The following is a 19,974-nucleotide window of genomic DNA, read 5'->3' as shown; positions in this document are numbered from 1 at the left end:
CATAATGGTCTACGACCCAATGTCTGGCTGCTGGCTGACATTCTAGCTTTATCTGTCTGTCTTTCTGCCATTGCTGTGGTCCAGCCACCCTGGGTTTCTTGTGGTTCCTTGAACGAGCCAGGCATATGCCTCCACCTCAGCCTCCCAGCCTTTGCATCACCTTCCATACTTCCTGGGACACATTCCCTCTGGATGTCTGTACATCACTGCCCTCACTCTGCCTAAACCCCACCTCTTCCCATCTCCTCTGAGAGCATTTCCCCGAATCCTTTGTTTTTCTTCATCACATTTACCACTGGCTGACATCACATCACACAATTATTTTCTCAGTCTGTTCATGACCACTAGGATACATGCCTCACATCAAAGGCATTTTCTATTTTAGTCATTGTTTCATCGCTACCACCTGGCACACATAAGCAGCCAACATGCTTTTGAGTGAATAAATGATTTCCCCAAATTCCTTTACTCATACGTTTTAAGCCATCAAGGACAAAGCAGGCCACAGAACGTTCCTGTGATGCAGAGGCAACACTCATTCTTCCAGCCACCAAGGAAAAGACATAAAGCTCTTTCTTAATTGCAGGAGGATTTGATGGAGGGAACATCAACATCCCTTGAATCCTCTCTCCTGCCCAGGAACCATGCCCTCTTGCCACGACTGGGGAAGCCGAGTCTGTTTCTCTTCTCTTTGTCTCTGGATTTGGTCAAATAGCTTCATTTGGACAATGGCATGTTAGTGGGCAAGGCAAGAACAAAGGCTTGACAAGTGTTCACACTACTGTCTGTTTCTCCGCCACTGGCTTGATGTGAATTTGTCTGTGAAACCCTATGGCCCTGGGAAGAAGCTGACTGGTGTATCACAGAGCCCTCAAGCCTTAGCTGACTTGCTAAGTGAGAAAAAGTGTCTGTTGGAACTGCGTGTTATCTGTACTTCTTTTTGGGGATAGACCGCTAACTGGTAGAACAAATTAAAGCAAGACTTATTTTTTTTTTTTAAAAAGCCCAAGAAAACTGTGAGAAAAAGGAAAGGGTCAGAGGGAGAGAGGACCTAAGCTTTGGCCTGGAGAGCGGACAAAGGGCTTACAGGGGCAGAAGGTCTCCTGCCCGGCTTCCCGATGCGGGGCTATGGGAGGAGCCTGCTGTGCAGGGGGCTCTGCACCAACACCTGGCCACTCAGCCTCATCAGGAGAGAAAAGAAGAGTGAGCGGATGGGTGTCCGGCTCCTCCCAGCCTTTCTCTTGTGAGGAGTAAACCGTGAGATGAAGCTGAAGATTCCAGCGTGCAGCTGTCAGGGGGAGGGGGGAGCACACGACAGAGACTCGGGGCTCTGTCCCCGGCCCCCCAGTGCAGGACAGAACAACAAAGGCAACCATGGCAGATGGTCTCTGGAAGCACTGCCTCGGTCAAGGAGGGACTATATGTTCATCAACCTCAGATCTTAGCATCCAAGGCCAGACGTGCACACAGGGACCCGGCGGACTCAGGACACTGGGCTGGAGGCCCGTTGACGGCAGCCCTTGCAAACTCAAGGGAGGACCAGCGATGACCCGTGTTCCTCCTTGTGACGATGTTTAAAGAACATATAAGTGATAACATCTTGCTGTCCATGCCCTTCTATATCCCACACACCTGCAGACACACAGAAGGAAGCAGGGGATGGGAAGGCCATGTGAGAGATCGAGCATTGTCATTCAGGAGGATCAGAGATGACAGAAAGGACTGTTGAAACAGTCAAGTCAGACCGAACAGTGAGCCAGACTGGATGTTGTGTATCTGCCCTTGCCATGCAGTGAGAGTGAAAGCGAAAGTCGCTCAGTCGTGTCCAACTATTTGTGACCCCAAGGACTGTATAGTCCATGGAATTTTCCAGGCCAGAATACTGGAATGGGTACCCTTTCCCTCCTCCTGGGCATCTTCCCCACCCAGGGGTCGAACCCAGGTCTCCCGCACTGCAGGCGGATTCTTTACCAGCTGAGCCACCAGGGAAGCCCACTCACCACTGACAGATGGAGACACTGTATTGTCTCTGAACATCCGAGTTGTTTCAGGCATGACAATGTGCAACTGTGTGATAAGCATAGCAACCCCCATGTTGGTCTCCCTGCAGCCTCTCAGTCACTTCCTGTTCATCATTCTCGCCTCTGCAGATGGTGTTATCTTTCTAAAACGTCAATCTGAGAAGGTTATTCTCCTGATTTAAAAAAAATCCTTCCATGACCGCTTTTAGCCTCCAGGATAATGTTAAAACCTTAATGTGACTTGGGGCTGAATCCTGTAATATGGCGACGCCTCTGCATTCACCTCGGATTACAAAGATGGCTGACCGTGATGCCCTGAGCCCTGTGCCTCCTCCTGGTCTGGGGGGCGGAGGTGAGGGGTGGGGTTGCGGGTCTGTACTGTGGGGGAGTTAATTCTCCAGGCAGCAGCCCTGAGTCAGGCTGGGTGGGAATGAGGAGAAGCAAGACCCTGGCCCTGCACTGTCTCCCACTGTCCCCCATGGTCCTGAGCGCCGCTTACCTGCAACGTGAGTGGCCTGATAATGGCCATTCTTTTCCTGGTTTCATTTCTCCACTGCCCTACTGGGGTGTCCTGGGCTCCTCTCACAGAGAAGTTGGTATTCACATCCTCAGCCGTTGCTCCTACTCTACCAAGGGGCTTCTCTTTTGACCTCAAGAGTTCCTCCCAGGAGAACCTACAACATGATGGGTGACTGTACAATTCATCAACACACTGGGCCACATTTTTAGAGTGAATGTGGCCATCGCTAATAATTCACCCTTGTCCTGGCAAGAGGCGATTGAGATGGTCCTGGGGCTGTCAGGACATCTGGATCTCCTTCAGAAGCATATTTGGATCTGAACCCGGCTTACTGCTGCTGCATTTTGATCACTTGCTTCTTCTTACTCTAGTTTCAACCCTTCTGATTGAAACTTGCTCTGATTCCTCAAACTTCCCTCATGGCACACTGTGTTTTCAAAGACCATCATAATACCGCCCACCTGCATGCTCCTTTGCAGAGTGACCCTGTCACTGAGCCATCAAGAAGCAGAGTCTGCTTAGCCTTTCCTGTGATCTGGGCTGGAGCCCAGATCTGGCCGATAGCTGCTAGTAAAGAGGGTGTGCGTGAGCTCTGAGGTTGGGTCTTAGGGACCTCCAGTTTGCACCTTCGCTTTCTCCAATGCTCTTTCCAAGAGACCAGCCGCCATGATGGGAGGAAGCCCAGGCAGCCATGAGGTAGAGCCTTGAAGGTAGGGCTGGGGGTGGGGGGTGGGGCTGGGTGGGAGACCCCTGGCTGAGAGCCCCAGGGAAACTCTTGTCAGCCACGTGACTGAGGCCACTATGCACCATTCAGTCATTCTTATGTCCCGGCTGAGACCACATGAAGCAGAAGAGTCAGGCCACAAAATCGTGTGAAATCATAAAGTATTGTTCAAGCCACAGAGTGCTGGCTGGGCTGCTGTACAAAACAGAGAACTGAGAAAACCTCTCCTCTTTCTGCCCTCTGCTCCTCCCCATTCCTGTGCCCAGATATTTCTAACCTATCACTCAGATCTCAGCTCTGTGCCACATCCCCTGGGGTGCCTCCCCTTACCTCCTGGACTGGGTTAATGCTCCCCCTTCTTGCTTTCAAAGAACCCAGTATTTCCACCTTCCATTTATCCTGCCACACATCCTTCCACTTTGAATTGCCTTTCCAATGTTGGCTGCTCTCTTCCAGTTAGAACTTAAGCCCCTGTAAGAAACTGTGCCTGTCTTGGACATCATAGGTGTTCCAGTGGCGTATACAACACCTGGTGTGTGACAAATGATGATTACATGCTTGCTCAATTATGATTTAATAAAAATAACTATGTTTATTACACCTATACTATGTGGCAGACCCCATGCTTCCTATTAAACATGCATTATTTTGTTGAATCCTGCAGAGCAGTGGCCACTACTATTCCTGTTTAATACATGAGGAAACAGAATGCCCAAGATGTTAAGTAACTTGCCAAAGTCAAACTATTGGTAAGTGACAGAGTAAGAATGCAAACCCACAAGTGTGATTACAAAGACTGTTCTTAACTGCAATCCTTATGTATCAATCAGGATGGGTTAAGTTGTGCTGCAGTAACAAATAGCCCCATAGACTTGCTAACTTAAGAATGCAAAGTTTTTTTTTTTTTTCATTTGGAGGCTGTAGGTTCATCATAAGTTGACATGGTGCTCTGTTCATTGTGGTCACAGAGGGATCCTGTCGAGGGAACAACCACTGTTTTGAGGTTTGTTGGTCACTGTATCAAAGAGACAGAAGGACCCCAGAAGGTCTTGCATCAACAGTTAAGTGTTCTTGCCTAGAAACAGCACATGTATTTTCTACTCATCACATTTTTTGGCTGGAAATACTCACCGAGCAGTGTGATGCCTACCAGAGTATATCACCTTACACATGAATGAGCATAGCGGTATGTCATTTCTTGCTGTGTCGGGAGGCTTTGCCAAATTTTTGGAAAACCTTAGACTAAGGATTTCTTTACCAAGGATCATAATATTCCCATTTGAGATATAATGGAAATCATACGGTGGCTTCCAACAGGTCTATCGCAGGTCTTCTATCACAGTTGCTTCTATAGTGGTAGTCTGAGAAAAAGTATCTGGGACCAACACGACTCACAAACTGTATTAAGTTCAAATGGATCAGCATTGACCTTTAATTTGACCACTTCAGACCTTGCCTCTAACAAACAGCCCTGGTCATTAAAGCAACAATCACTTGGCATTTAGTTACTATTCAGCTTCTTTCGAAGCACAGTTTCTCAAGCTCACACAGAAGAATTGATACCTTTTCCCTACAGAATAGGTCTATCTTATTACGATTTGGTACTACTATGCTACATGGCCATGAAACAGATAGTTAATTTGAAAAAAAAAAAAAAAAGGCAGGTGATTTTACTTTCCAAAAAAAAATCAAAATGAGTATTGCCATCCTGAAAACAGAGGCTATCTGTTTCATAACACAGAATGTACAGTGATGTGAGGAGCAGTTGATATCGACACTCTTCTAAATTCACATCTATAATACATGCACAATGGTGTGTGACATCAAGGTACCCTAAACCCAACTATCCTTTTAATTCTCACATGGAGCAGGAGAACCTTCTCAGCTTTAGAACTGCATTTCTCACCTTTAAAAAAAATCACAATCTTACAGTTTCAGGGGTTTGTAGGCTTTATGCAAGTTGGTCTCACTCAAGCCAGGAAACTCCTCAAAGTGCAGGACACATTTTAATCTAGCTTTTGTTCAATACTCTCAATATTGGAAGCTCCGCTACTTCAAAAGAGTGGCTCCTCATTTTTGAATAGTTCTAGCTATTAGGAAGTTCTTCCGAACTGAAATCGTCCTCTCGCTTGGTGACTCTGGTCCCTTGGAGTAAGCCTCTACAAAGCCTAATTCTTCTTTTATGGAGCAGTTGTCAAGACTGAAAATGGATTCTTTCATGTCTCTTAAATCATATCTTTTTATTGGTGTAAGTATCTCCAGGTCTTTTGATTTTTTTCCCCTTATGGATCCTTTACCTATTTGGTCTTAAAAGATACCTTAAAACGTGGTGCTTAGGATCGGCCATGACATCCCAGCTGAGGCCTGCCTATACTTCCTTGTTGGGTACACAATTCTCTTATCAATGTATTTCAGTATTATATTTATTTACAAATCAGTCACCATATATCAAAATGTCCATAAAACCACCCCCCTGAATCTTTATGATACCAGGAGTCTTTCATCTTCTACTTATATGCTTCTTCTTTTTTTCCTTCTGGTCTAAGTGCAGGAATTATGTTTATCTCTATTATATTCCATCTTGTTATTTTTATCCTATCTTTCCAGCCCGTCAAGATGTCTTCAAAGTGTTTTTTATCATCCAGCTTATTAAACCATCCCTCTCAGCTTCGTGGCATTTGCAAACTTAATAAACATTCTATTTGTGTCTTTATCCAAGGCACTGATAGAAATGTTGGGGAAAGATATGAGTAACACAGAAGACTCTGGTAGAGGCTTCCAACTGACTTAAAGATTCTCTTGAAAGACTATTAAATTTGTTGCTGAAAATCAGATATATAAAGTCCATGACATCATTCAGCTAGTAAATGATGGACATAACTAGGTCTGGTGAAACTTCTACTTTGTGAAGCTTTGCCCATTGCCAGGGATCCTGGCTTCCTCCTTGCAGGATTCAGAAATGTCACAACTCATTCCAAAATTCTGTTGCTGGTTGACAGCGTTCACAGTTTTATTTCCAGAATATATTTCTGCCGTTCCCTAGAAGTCACACTTGTCATGGATTAGGTATCCTTCTTTCTCCTTTTCATGTGTTCTTTTTCAAGCAGTGCTCATCAAAGAGCTCCATGTGAGGCCCTATTAATTTATTTAAATACATCTCCTTTTCCTTCTTTTATGTGATCAGTTTCTGATTAGCAGCTGACTCAACAACTTGGGGGCATGGATCACGAGGGGGTGTCAAAACCTTACTGGAGTACACGAGATAGCCATTTGAAGTTCAGCTGTCTGATGGATATTTACATAGCTGGTGAAAGCATACTGGTTGTTTCTCACTGAAGTGTATGTCAGTTTCAAAGGGAGATCTCACCAATCCTGCTCCTGCTAAATGAACACATTTTTAAGCAACACTGGCTAGAGGAGACGGCGGGTGATTAGCCTAGCCAGGCACCCACATGTTTTCTGAGGTCCTCACTGTGACTCCTTAGATGGTACTAACAGAATTTACCTCCAAGGTATCAGATCTCTTCCTTGCTTCTTCATCCTTCTGAAAGTTGCTGGTGTTACCAGGAAGGAATGCCTAGCTTTTGGTGTCACACACCTGTTTCAAAGGCCACCTCTGCCAGTGACCAGGGAGACGTTAAGCCACTGGTCCCCCGTGGGTGTTACTCTACCCTTGGGGGAGCATTTGGCCACATCTGGAGTCACTGATGGCCGTCACAACTGGGAGGTGCAACTTGTAGCCAGTGGGTAGAGCACCGGGAAGCAGCTAAGCACCCCACAAAGCACAAGTCAACCACCACAACGAAAAATTGTGTATCTGACCCCAAAAGGCAACAGTGCTGCTGTTGGAAAACCTGCTTTAAGAAAATAACCTTCCTGAATCTTCATTCCCTTTCCCATACAGTGAGGGTAACAGTGGTCCAGGCTGGTGTTGTGAGGACCATAGGCAGCACTATATACTAAAACACATACCATAGTGACTGGCACAGAGCCAGCATCCAAAAACAGTAATCATTTTCTTTATTATTACCAAGCATTACATGGGATATTTCTTAAGATGTTATTCGCTTAATACTAAAAAGGTAGTTTATTTACTCCACAAATATTTTTTTGAGCACTTTCCATACGTTAGGCACTGATGTGGCTGCTGCAAATAGATAAATTAAAAAGTAAGAAGACAACACATTTTGTTTTCAGAAAGCTAACAGCTTGCAAGTAGGCACTGTGTTCCCATTTTGTAACTGACAGACCCAGGCCCTGGGAGGTTTAAGTACTGAACCCAAGGGTTCATCCTTGATGAGGGGCAGAGCCCAGATTCAAACGCCACCGGTGGCTATAGACTGAGGGCTTGTGTCTCTCTTTTGAGATGAGTATGTTGAAATCCTAACCCCCAAGGGGATGGATCTGGGATCAGATCATGAGGGTGGAGCCCTCTTGAATGAGATTATTGTCCTTCCAAGAAGAGCCCCCTGCAGGAAGAAATGGCAACCCACTCCAGTATTCCTGCTGGGATAATCCCATGGACAGAGGAGCCTGGCGGGAGACTGTCCATCAGGTCACAAAGAGTCAGACATGACTGAAGAGACTGAACACACACACACGCAAGGAGAGACAGGAGAGAGCTTACTTCTCTCTCCATCGCATGAGGATACAACGAGAAGACGGCTGTCTGCAAGCTAGGAGGCGGGCCCTCACCAGACACCTGCTCTGCTGGCACCTAGACCTCCAACTTTCCAGCCTTCAGAACTTGTGAAAAATAAACGTCTGTCACTTAGCTGTCTAGTCTGGGGGATTTTATAGCAGCACGAGCTGACCAGCTGACTGCCACATCATCTCTGTCTGATTCCAAAGCTTAAATGCTTTCCACTGCATTATTATCAGATGCCTGCCTTTAGGAAAATGAGATTGCAAGATGTGTGGGAAGATCTCACCTCTGTGCTAATTTTGTTGTCTTAGCATCCTCATCGGCACCCTCTCACGCTGCAGGACACGTCTATGGTGATATGCTTATCGCTTCTTTCCCTTCTACTCTTTATTAATTTAACACACATTTATTGAGCACTTGCTCCTTGGTCCCCTGGAGGAGGAAATGGCAACCCTACTCCAGTATTCTTGCCTGAAAAATCCCCTGGACAGAGGGGAGCCTGGAGGCCAACTGTCCATGGGGTCACAAAGAGTGCTCCTTGTTAGGATGCAGTGGAACCTCCAGACCCTGTCTTGTGGGCAGCAGAGAGCTCTGGGGCTGGTGTGGATGAGAGTCAGTCTCGAACAGAAGTCTCGTGTGAGACCTGAAGCAGCACCTAAGTGCGTGAGGCCATGAGGCCACCTCCCTGTTGGGGCCGTGGATGTCCTTACGGGTTGCTAGTTCTTTATGTAACTCATCACATGCACACTTAGCTTATTTACATGGCAAAAGTTTCCTTTGGTGAACAGAAAACTCTGGGTGTATTACTCATATACCTGAAATTCATATAATGGTTTTAGCTCAGCACATCTCAAGCAGAGTCAATTCTTACTTAAAGAAGATTTCTCTTATGATGTTATTTGTTCATGACCTTGAAGCTTAGTGCCTCATTACCTATTGCAATTTTGCTTCAGTGTCAATTTAGTCACCTGACCCGAAATACTGATACACAAGTGTTACTCACGGTGAAGGGAACTGGCATTCACCCAACATACCTGTCAAACTGGACTTTGTGAGTTTCATGAAAGAAATAAAGTCCATTGTTTCCGGTATGTTCATGCCGGGTGCTACTTTAGGAATATCATAGTGCAGTGTCTTTAGGAATATCATAGCATCATAGTGTAGAGTTTGTTCGGATGGAATCAGCCCTGAAGGCGCACTTAAAACTTCCTGTTATTCTTCACTGAGTTGCGGAATGCATACAGCGGTAAGTGGGCACTCACCGACCTCTCAGGGTCCATGCCTGCAGACACCAAGGCTCTCCGTCACTAACTATATTGGCATGTGTAAATAAATTATAATGGCATCTCTTGTCTTTCCTCTGTGTTCCTTCTGGACCTTGACCCGGTAATGACTAGTCTTTTTGTTTAACCGTGGACTCTCATTAGAGAGACCCAGCTTCCAAACTCTGCTTTACCACACACCAGTCAAGTAACTCTGGCAAACTGACCGTCCTCAGCTTCAGCTTCCTCATCTGTAAAATGAGGATAATAATCATACGCCTTGCTTCACTGAGTTGCTGTGACATTACGTTGTCACATTTACACACGGAAGATGGTTAGCACGATGCCTAGAACAGCAGGTGGCCCGTGCGTCTGGGCTGCCTTTCTTTCTCCACTTTCACCGGCTGATTGAACTCCTGCCACTCCCTCCCGCCTTTTTGCCGAGGGCGTGGCCCTTTCCTGGGACCCGACCTACACCTCTGTTTGCCCACTGTCCTGCCTGGTATGTCCCTGGTTCTAAGTCCTGGAATACGTTTTGCTCTTGGCTACTTTCTGACACGGGATGTCGGGCTTGTTCCTCAACAGCTAAACCTCTGTTGCCCAAATCCTCTTCTGTCTTTCTGTTTCATTCCTAAGTCCACCATCACAGGGGTCACAGCATGGTAGTCAGGAACAGAGACACAGGTATCTGACTGTCCAGGAAAACGTTTTGATTCCACCCTTAAGTAGGTGGCCTTGGGCATGATATTTAATCTCTTGATGCCTCAGTTTTCTCATCTGTAAAATGGAGATGATATCTTGATTATCTCATGGAATTACTATGAAGATTAAATGTGTTCGTGTATCTGAAGTGCTTGAAATGGATCTTGGCCCAGAGAAAGTCCTCTGTAAGTGTATATTATTGTTACTTATTGTTATGGGTTGGGCCCCCTGTTCTTTTCATTATCTGCTAGGTTCCCCTGTCCCCATCTTTTAAAAATGAGCGCTTGTAACAATTAATAGCATTCTGATCACAGAGTAACCACCTCCCCTCCCCGCTTTGGCCAGCACATCACCCACTGTCTTACTAGTTCCATTTTGGGTTCATGATATATAGAGTTCTTTTACAGAAAAAAAAATGTCATTGGCTTTATGTTAATCATTTAAAATACATAACCAATCACATCCAGAGTTAATCTCGACAGCACTGATCTGTGGTAAAGAGAAGGGCCAAGAGGCTCGTAAATTCACAATCACACATAGGGGAGGATGTTCTGTCATAATGTCCCAATTCCTGTTGACCTTCTGATTGCAAATAATATCAGGTAGGGCTTCCCTGGTGGCTCAGAAGTGAAGAATCCACCTGCCAATGCAGGACACATAGGTTCGATCCCTGACCCAGGAAGATTTCAGATGCTGGGAGCGACTAAGCCCATGCACCCCAACTACTGAGCCTGTGCTCTAGAGCCTGGGAGCTGCAACTATCGAGCCCACGTGCCACAACTACTGAGCCCTCGCGCCCTAGAGTCTGCTCTGCAACAAGAGAAGCTACTGCAATGAGAAGCCCGTGCCCCGCTACTAGAGAGTAGCCACCACTCGCTGCAACTAGAGAAAAGTACGAGCAGCTATGGAGACCCAGCATAGTCCAAATAAGAAATCTAGAAAACAGTTAAAAAAAAAAAATATCAGGTACCTTTCTCGACAGTGAGAGGAAGACAGAACCATGTTGAATACTTAGCATAGGAAAAAGTTATATTAAATATTGTTAGTGGGTAGAGCTCTTTAATAAACTAAAGAACAGATTTTAGGTAAACAATCCGGGAGCAAACACATGGTTTCACACGTGTTTTAGTTTGTCATGCACCAAACGACACAGGTTTTATCACCATCACAGATGTAGGAGCCTCAACCACCAATTACGACGCATTTCAAAAGCGAATGAGCAGCTTTAGGAAATATTATGTGGGGAGTTTATCCCATATTTCTTACCTATGACTTTTCCTAGGAAGAGCGACTTGGGAGAATTGAAGAGCGTGTCGGATGAACTTGGCAGGTGGTAACTCACGGAAGGATAGTGATCCAGCTGCAGGAAGAAAAGGAGAGACACTATTAGAAGAACGTCACCTCCTGCATGGACTCGCGTCTTCCCTGGGGGATGATGTCACTCTTCCGACTCCAGTTTCTGGATCTTCTTTCATCAGTGCTGACTCCGAAATACCAGCCTGAGAAAATAGGAGTTCATCCCAGCCTTCGCTGGGGTTACTGGAAAATGATTTGAGCTTGTACATGAAGACCTTTTATGAGTTCTTCTCCAGCTCACGCACCTTTTCTGTGGCTGCTGGACTAAGACCCTTACTCTTTTTAACAGAGTAAAATCTACTTGATTCAGTCTCTAGTATTGACCTCTGAGACAGAGTAGGCTACATGTATAGTGATTTTCTTTAGGATCATCTTACTGCACTTATTTCTTCCCCATTTGGGTCTATCCACCAGGACACCAATATCGTTCTTCAGAATACATATATGTGTGTGTGTTCAAATGTGAATATGAATATATTAATGTATGTGAATACGTGCGAGGCTTCCCTGGTGACTCAGCTGGTAAAGAACCTGTCTGCCAATGCAGGAGAGGCAGGAGATGTGGGTTCGATCTCTGGGTTGGGAAGATCCCCTGGAGAGGGAAATGGCACCCCACTCCAGTATTTTTGGCTGGGAAACCCCACGGTCAGAGGAGCCTGGCAGGCTACAGCCCTGGGGCCACAGAGAGTCAGACAGGACTGAGCGGGAATGCATGCAAGAATATGTACATTCAAATGCTGAGATATCAGGGTCACAGTTTTCTTGCTTGTCCAAACGAGGGTGATTTCTCCCTCCTGCCCCAGCGCAGGGACATCAGAGCCTGGAGGGGACAAAGACACCGTTGCTCCAGCAGAGCTGTCTTTTTAGAGTGGAGCTGGGCTGGCAACAGAGGGAGTTAAAAATGAAGCAGATAGGAAGAGCTTACAGACGATGGCTGTCTGATTGCTCTTCCCACGCAAAAGTGCGAGCGCTGCTCTCCCAGAATCCTTTGTGCCCTAACTGGAGAGTCTTGCCGTAGCGGAACTTTTACAACCCAAATATTCTAGTTGTTTCTCCAACTGTGAGCTCCTAGAACTTTCTGTGTTTCTTTGTATCCACCTGGGGAAAAAAAAAATCTCTTTTGTAACCTTTTGTTTTTCTGAAGTGAGTTTAATACCTGCTCAGGAGAGCATAAGTTAAGGTGTGGGTTAGAAGGAAACACTTCTGTCCTCCTATCCAGCAGGTCCTTCCTGTGGGAACTGCGTACAAGTAGCTACTTGCTGGGGCACGAACTCCCGAAACTAGATTCGCTAGAAATGGGCCAGCATGGGCAAAGCTGCAGGGTGCAGGCCTGCTTGGGGGGCAAGGTGCAGGAGAGGGAGGCAGGAAGCGTGGGGAGGGGACTAATCTCACTGACCAAGAGGAGGACTGGCCGCTTTGAGGAATGATGGTTAATTATTAATGACCGGAATCTACACCGGAATCTTGAGGCTGCTTACTTGAAACCTAGAGCTTATTGAATATTCAAGATTAAGAGTCCAAGAGTCATCGCGGCTTAGGAATCTGGAGCGTTCTGACCTGCAGGACTGGTACTGGGAGGTTTTTTTCTGCCTGGGTGTCTGGTAGCACGTGATAAAAGCCTAAAAAAACATGATTGAAACCAACATCGGCATGTTCGACTACAATTTTGAAAAGTTTGCTACGATTTCAAGCACTTCATTAACAAAACACATGTTCTGGCCAGAGAACCTTAAATATTAATATTTTTCTACTTTATTTTTTCCCTGGGGCAGAGGTGACTATCAGTTCAGTCACTCAGTCGTGTCCGACTCTTTGCAACCTCATGAATTGCAGAACGCCAGGCCTCTCTGTCCATCACCAACTCCTGGATTTTACTCAAACTCATGTCATTTGAGTCGGTGACGCCATCCAACCATCTCATCTTCTGTTGTCCCCTTCTCCTCCTGCCTTCAATCTTTCCCAGCATCAGGGGCTTTTCAAATGAGTCAGTTCTTCACATCAGGTGGCCAAAGTATTCGAGTTTCAGCTTCAACATCAGTCCTTCCAATGAATATTCAGGACTGATTTCCTTTAGGATGGACTGGTTGGATCTCCTTGCTGTCCAAGGGACTCTCAAGAGTCTTCTCCAACACCACAGTTCAAAAGCATCAATTCTTCAGCACTCAGCTTTCTTTAGAGTCCAGCCCTCACATCCATACATGACTCCTGGAAAAACCATAGCTTTGACTAGACGGATCTTTGTTGGCAAAGTAATGGATCAGCTTTTTAATATGCTGTCTAGGATGGTCCCTGTTGCTAAATAGCAACTAGCTGCTTTGGCGCCATCTGGTGGCACAGTTGGGGAACTGCTATGGTTCCTCCATCCACTTACTACCTGTTTTTAGGGAACTTAGAGTTACCAAGGGGAAGGGATAGTTAGGGAGTTTGCAGAGGTCATGTACACACTGCTATATTCAAAATGGATAACCAACAAGGGTCTACTGTACAGCACAGGGAACTCTACTCAATGTTATGTGGCGGCCTGCATGGGAGGGGTGTTTGGGGGAGAATGGATACATCTATATGTATGGCTGAGTCCCTTCCCTGTTCACCTGAAACTATCACAACATTGTTAATTAGCTATGCCCCAATACAAAATTAAAAGTTTAGTTTGAAACAAACAAAAACAAAAGGCTTCCTGAAATAGTTACATCGTAACAGTATGTAGCGGAGAAGGAAATGGCAACCCACTCCAGTACTCTGGCCTGGAAAATCCTATGGACAGAGGAGCCTGGTAGGCTGCAGTCCATGGGTTCGCTAAGGGTCGGACACGACTGAGCGACTTCACTTTCACTTTTCCCTTTCATGCATTGGAGAAGGAAATGGCAACCCACTCCAGTGTTCTTGCCTGGAGAATCCCAGGGACGGGGGAGCCTGGTGGGCTGCCGTCTATGGGGTCGCACAGGGTCGGACACGGCTGAAGTGACTTAGCAGCAACAGTATGTAGTAATCAGTATGCTACCCTATTGCACTTGACAGAGTTGGCTTTTGGCACATTTTATATTATTTTTACCGAGCTCATGTAAAATAAAATTGCTAGTTTGTCTCCATAGATTCCTTTCATCTCTTCTCCTTCCTTCATATATGCAGTTGATGACTTGAACCAAAAGCTAAAATTTACATTTATTATATTAAAATTTATTTCTTTTGTTTGGAAGAATACAGACTATTCAGAAGTTTTTGAATCTTGATTGTGCCATCAGTGATTCTGCCTGGCATTGATTTATCTATAAATACCACAAACACTCTTGAGTCTTAATTCATTAATGAAGCGATTAATGAAAAAACGTTGGGCAGGAATCTCAGCGGGCAGTGATCTATCATTCTGATCCAAATCACTTGTTTAGTTAGGAAACTCTTTTGTAACAACTGAGATGGAAAACATGACAAACGCTGAAGATACACAGGAAGGCGTTAACATTTACAGAGATTAAACTCCTCGTGTCTGGGGCAAATTCTGTGATGGAAGGGGACCACGGGAGGAGAGCTCAGAGGGAAGAGGGGTCTGCTCGAGTTTTCCTCGTCTCTCTGTTTTTCTCTCACACTCCGTCCTGCTTTGTGCCCAGAAGGAAGGGTGTGGGAGGAAAGGGTGAGTGACATGGCGGGGACGGTGGGAAAGGGAGCAGCAGCTCTGGGACCTGCAGATGCGACTAAATGAAGGATCCCGGACTCTGGGGCGATGAGCCGTGGGATGTAGGTGCCTCTAGGAGCTGGAAAAGGCAAGGAACGGGATTCCCCTCTCAGAGCTTCAGGGCAACCAGCCCAGCCAGCAGCAGGCCATTCGCTCAGTGATGCTAACTGGCCTCCAGAACCGTAAGGTAATCCCTCAGCGTTACCCTAAATCTACAGTAAGTAGTTACAGCAGCAACAGAAAAGCAATCCAGGGAATTAAAAGAAGAGCTTGTGACATTAAAACCAGGACTGAACAGCGCCTTCTCCTGGCTTGCTTCTCAAATAACCATGCTAGTCCTGCTCTTGTCTTCCTACCTCCCAGACAGAGATTGTTAATAAGACCGATTTCTGAGCTGCCCCGGCTCTTTGAGAGCACCCAGCGCTGCTTTCTGGAATCCTCTGCACACGAGCCCCATCCCCAAAATAAGCTCTCCCTGCCTCTCTCCCAGTGATATCCCCCTGGAGGTCCCTGGGATGTGAGTCTCTTTGTGTCAGTAATCAATTCATTGTCTCCTGGGTCCAATTCACCTTTCAGTATATGCTCTATGATTAATGTGAATTTCTTTAATTTCCTTTAAAGTGAGCAGAATATTAAAGTTTCCTGGTAGAGGGCCCAGGAAGAAAAGCTATGACCAACCTAGACAGCATATTAAAAAGCAGAGACATTACTTTGCTGACAAAGGTCCGTCTAGTCAAGGCTATGGTTTTTCCAGGAGTCACGTATGGATGTGAGAGTTGGACTATAAAGAAAACTGAGTGCTGAAGAACTGATGCTTTTGAACTGTGGTGTTGGAGAAGACTCGTGAGAGTCCCTTGGACTGCAAGGAGATCCAACCAGTCAATCCTGTAAGACATCAACCCTGAATGTTCACTGGGAGGACTGATGCTGAAGCTCCAATACTTTGGCTACCTGATGCAAAGAGCCGACTCATTGGGAAAGACCCTAATCCTGGGAAAGATTGAAGGCAGGAGGAGAAGGGGATGACAGAGGATGAGATGGTTGGATGGCATCACTGACTCAATGGACATGAGTTTGAGCAAACTCAGGGAGATAGTAAAGGACAGGGAAGCCTGGCAAGGCGAAGTCCATGGGGTCTCACAGAGTGGGACATGACTGAGTGATGGAATAACAAAGGGGGCCCTGGAGGGAAGGAAGAGCTTCTGGAAATTTCCAGTGCTGGCTTGGGGGTGGGGAGGTCTGCCTAGGGCCTGAGGTCTGCCCAAGCCTCAGACCCAGAGTGTGATCCCCCTGGGACCCTAGGGCCTGATACCCATCTGTTTCCCCTGGAAACCAGAGCCCCCATGAGCCCTGCGTGGGCCATGTGCTCTGAGACCTCCTGCCTCCAGTCTCACACATGCTCACACGTCTGCACACTCCTCCAACTCCAGAGAGCGGCCTTTCACTGGCCCAGCAGCCCCAGACCAGCTCCAGCCTCGCCAAGCCGGAACTTGGAGGAGGCAGGCACACACGTGGTTTCTATCTTCTGTTTGAACCCAGGCCCACATACTGAGCCGATACTCTGCGCAAGGCTCTGTGCTGGACTTTTCACGTCCTTACCTCTATAACAGACACGGAAGAGTGTCCTTTGCTTTGATATGACACAAATCATCTTTTATGATTTGGGGGTGAAATGGAGGAGGCGGGCAAGGAGGAGGGAAGAAAGACCGAGCTACCGTATGGTCCCCTCTCGGCATCGGGGGCCCAGCTCCCTGTCTGGAAACAAAGGGACATGACGGGCAGCCCCGAGGACATGGAGAGTCAGTGACCCGCCCCAGGTCACAGACCTGAACCCATGTTCAACTCACAAGGAATGTTCTTGTCCAGAAATGGCTAAGGCGTGAGAAATAAAGGCTTTAAGGGACAGATCTTCCTTTCCTGTACATGTGCACAGTTTTCCTTTCAGAGTTATCAGGAGTTTTCATTTATGGCTTTATAAGCAATTTTAAAATGAGAAGCATTTATGTACTTATTACTGTTGTCATCACGCCTTCATTATTAGGGAAATGTAGTCAGTACAATATATTTTGCCTCATAAGGTCTAGCGTGACTGAAATCCTGTGGTATTGATGCAATTAAAACAATGAATGAGCCCATTAGGTGGTTTATGTTTTGTATAAAAAAATTTCTCAAAACAGTAAAAAGAAAAAAAAAAATTCACTTTCAGATGTTAATCTATTTTCCGTGGCCTAATACTCCACCTACTGGAAAAACAGTGAATATTACTTAAAGCTGCTGCTGCTAAGTCGCTTCAGTCGTGTCCGACTTTGTGCGACCCCACAGACGGCAGCCCACCAGGCTCCGCCCCCCCTGGGATTCTCCAGGCAAGAATACTGGAGTGGGTTGCCGTTTCCTTCTCCAATTACTTAAAGCACAAAGTATTTAAAAAAGAAAATTGACTTTGTATCAATAAATCTGTGTAATATTTATAAATATCAAAGGATAACAGGAGAAATTCTCATTTCACAATTGATACAGCATTTTCAAAACAGTTAACTTCAAAGATTTTTATAGCAGGAAGGTCCCAAATATTATACAATTTTTTAAAAAGAATCTGATCAGAGCATATTTGGGATTTTCAAGTTTGTCTTTTGACTTGTACATGAGAATTCAGAAGATGACAATAAAGCATTAAAAATCAACATCTGAACCAGTATCCAGTAATTACATTTCTGATTTCCTTCTCAGAGATCCAGTGTGAGAATAGCTCATGGTTTTAATCTACTTTTACATTTAAAATCACTTTAATAGCCATCAAAATTAATGACTACACACAGTGAGTGGTTTAGCTAATAATTAACATAATTAGCATCCGTTAAATCATTTCAAAGACGTATTTTCCTGAAAAGCTCAAGGCAAAACACATTTTGATAAACTGTAAAACGACTTTCTGGGAATAAGGAAGAACAAATCAATGGGTGGAAAAAGGCAGGAGAAAGGCAAACAAGAGGAGTAAAAAATTAAAAATTAGGAACAGTCAATTCTGAAAATAGGGATTGCCAAATACAATGCTCCTAAAATCATATAACATGATGGCCAAACTTTCTATTCATCAAACAAAAAAGAATAAAGAAACACAAGTGAGAACGATTATGAGAAATAATGTCGACATGACGGATACGCCTGGGGCATTTTCTACCTCAGTCTTTATTGGCTTCTGCCACCTTAGCTTGGCCAGCACGTATTTTCAGGAGGTGGTTGTTTAAATCTAGATCCTGGCAAATTCCTGGGTGCGTTGTGTGGGGGAAGTTTTCATGAAGCCGTCAATAAACTTGATGTGTTCGAACCGTCTGTCGAGGGCACGTATGGACAGGGAAACCATTGTAGGCCGGTGTGTGTGATGGCATGGCTGTCCCATCGTTTGTCTGCTGAGGCTGGGATGGGGGGTGGCTGCTCTGACGGTCAGGCTCTCAGGTGGGGGGCCCTGGCTGTGACTGATTCAGATACAAGGACTCTCTTTGAAGATGAGCCCCTCACGGAAGTTAATAATCAGACAGATCTTCAGAGTGAGCAGGCATCTGCCAGCAGGCATCTGCCAGCCTGCACTCCTGAGAAGGATACGCCTGTCCAGCCCCTGGGCCACCTGGGTGGGCATGGATGACTGTCACAGGGTGACCTCGCTGCTCTGGGGGTTTCCGCGTGGGAAGAGGCGTGTGTGTCTCTGTTAGTTGCTCAGTTGTGTCTGACTCTTTGGAACTCCAAGGGCTGCAGCCCTCCAGGCTCCTCTGTCTGTGGAATTTTCCAGGCCAGAATACTGGAGTGGGTTGCCATTCCCTTCTCCAGGGGGTCTTCCTGAGCCAGGGATTGAACCCGGGTCTCCTGCATTGCAGGCGGGTTCTTTACCATCTGAGCCACCAGGGAAGAGGCAAAAACCCTTGGCATGACCCTCAAACTCCCCCTCTGACCATATCTCCTTCTAGGCACGTCTTTAAGTAAATGACATGTCTCCTCATACCTCTTAATGCTACATAAGGGCTTTCGAGAGATTCTGCTGCCTGGCCACCCTGTGGAATGAAGCTGAAGATGTGCCCAAGGAGGTGCTCGCAGCTGGGAAAACCTCTTGCTACGTTTCAGTGGGGGAGGGATAAATTAGGAGTCTGGGCTCAGTAGATACACAGTACACTATGTAAAAAATAGCTAATCAACAAGGTCCTACGGCATAGCACAGGGAACTATATTCAGTATGTTGTAATAATCAAGGAAAAGAATCTAAGAAAGAATATATTTATATCTTTATATATATACTTGCAACTAACACAACACTGTAAATCAACTCTACTTCAGTTAAAGGCAAAAAAGAAGAGCATATTTCTCACAACTGGTGATGTCAGGAGGGACAGGGGATGATTCCAAGTTGGGTCAGAAGTTGATTCCATGGCCCATAAAGACCATTCTGATTCTAAAACTATTCTAAGCAAATATTACTACTGAAGTTCGCAATTTACATTGTTGTTTATAAGGAAGAACTGGAAGCGGTTTGTGACAATCGTCTTTATCTCTCGTATCCAGGGAAGGATGCAGAAAAGGATATCATCCTAATCAGATCTCTGGTTCCCAGGCAGTGCTAGTGTTAAAGAACCCGCCTGCCAATGCAGGAGACGCAAGAGACACGGGTTCGACCCCTGGGTCGGGAAGATCCCCTGGAGGAGGGCATGGCAACCCACTCTAGTATTCTTGCCTGGAATCCCAGGGACAGAGGAGACTGGAGAGTTACAGTTGATGGGGTCACAAAGAGTTGGACATGACTGAAGCGACTTAGCACGCATACTCAGATCTGGGGAAACTGAGGCCCCAAGAGGTTTGTGTCTGACCCGAGTCCACGGAGTCAGTGACAGCTATTTGATTTAATACACATGACTGTGGGCAGGCCACCAGGCTAAGGGTCATTAGGTAGAACATTTCCTGGCTCCAAGCAGGTCTAGGATGTTAGAGCATGATCCAGTGTTGGTTATTTTTAAAGAGATGAATCTGCAATTTTGATTGCAGCCACCCCCCTAACCCTAAAAGCTAATGGCTTTCCTGAATAAATGGCATT

The 19,974-nt window shown here is 45.8% G+C and overlaps 1 protein-coding gene across 4 annotated transcripts in view; it reads right to left on the bottom strand.

Moving 5' to 3' along the window:
• Positions 1–19,974, bottom strand: part of CNTNAP2 (contactin associated protein 2) — a 2,222,175-nt gene that overhangs the window by 130,673 nt on the left and 2,071,528 nt on the right. For all 4 annotated transcript variants that reach the window (XM_081537160.1, XM_081537161.1, XM_081537162.1 and 1 more), the window contains one exon: positions 11,141–11,234. In XM_081537160.1, the coding sequence (XP_081393286.1) occupies positions 11,141–11,234 (94 nt within the window). The remainder of the gene's footprint in view (positions 1–11,140; positions 11,235–19,974) is intronic.

Source organism: Giraffa tippelskirchi, chromosome 10 (assembly GCF_054371585.1).
Source record: "Giraffa tippelskirchi isolate mGirTip1 chromosome 10, T2T-mGirTip1v1.2.pri, whole genome shotgun sequence".
Classification (NCBI taxonomy): domain Eukaryota; kingdom Metazoa; phylum Chordata; class Mammalia; order Artiodactyla; family Giraffidae; genus Giraffa; species Giraffa tippelskirchi.
The sequence above is the reverse complement of the archived record's forward strand: the minus strand, read 5'-3'. Positions and strand labels throughout refer to the sequence as shown.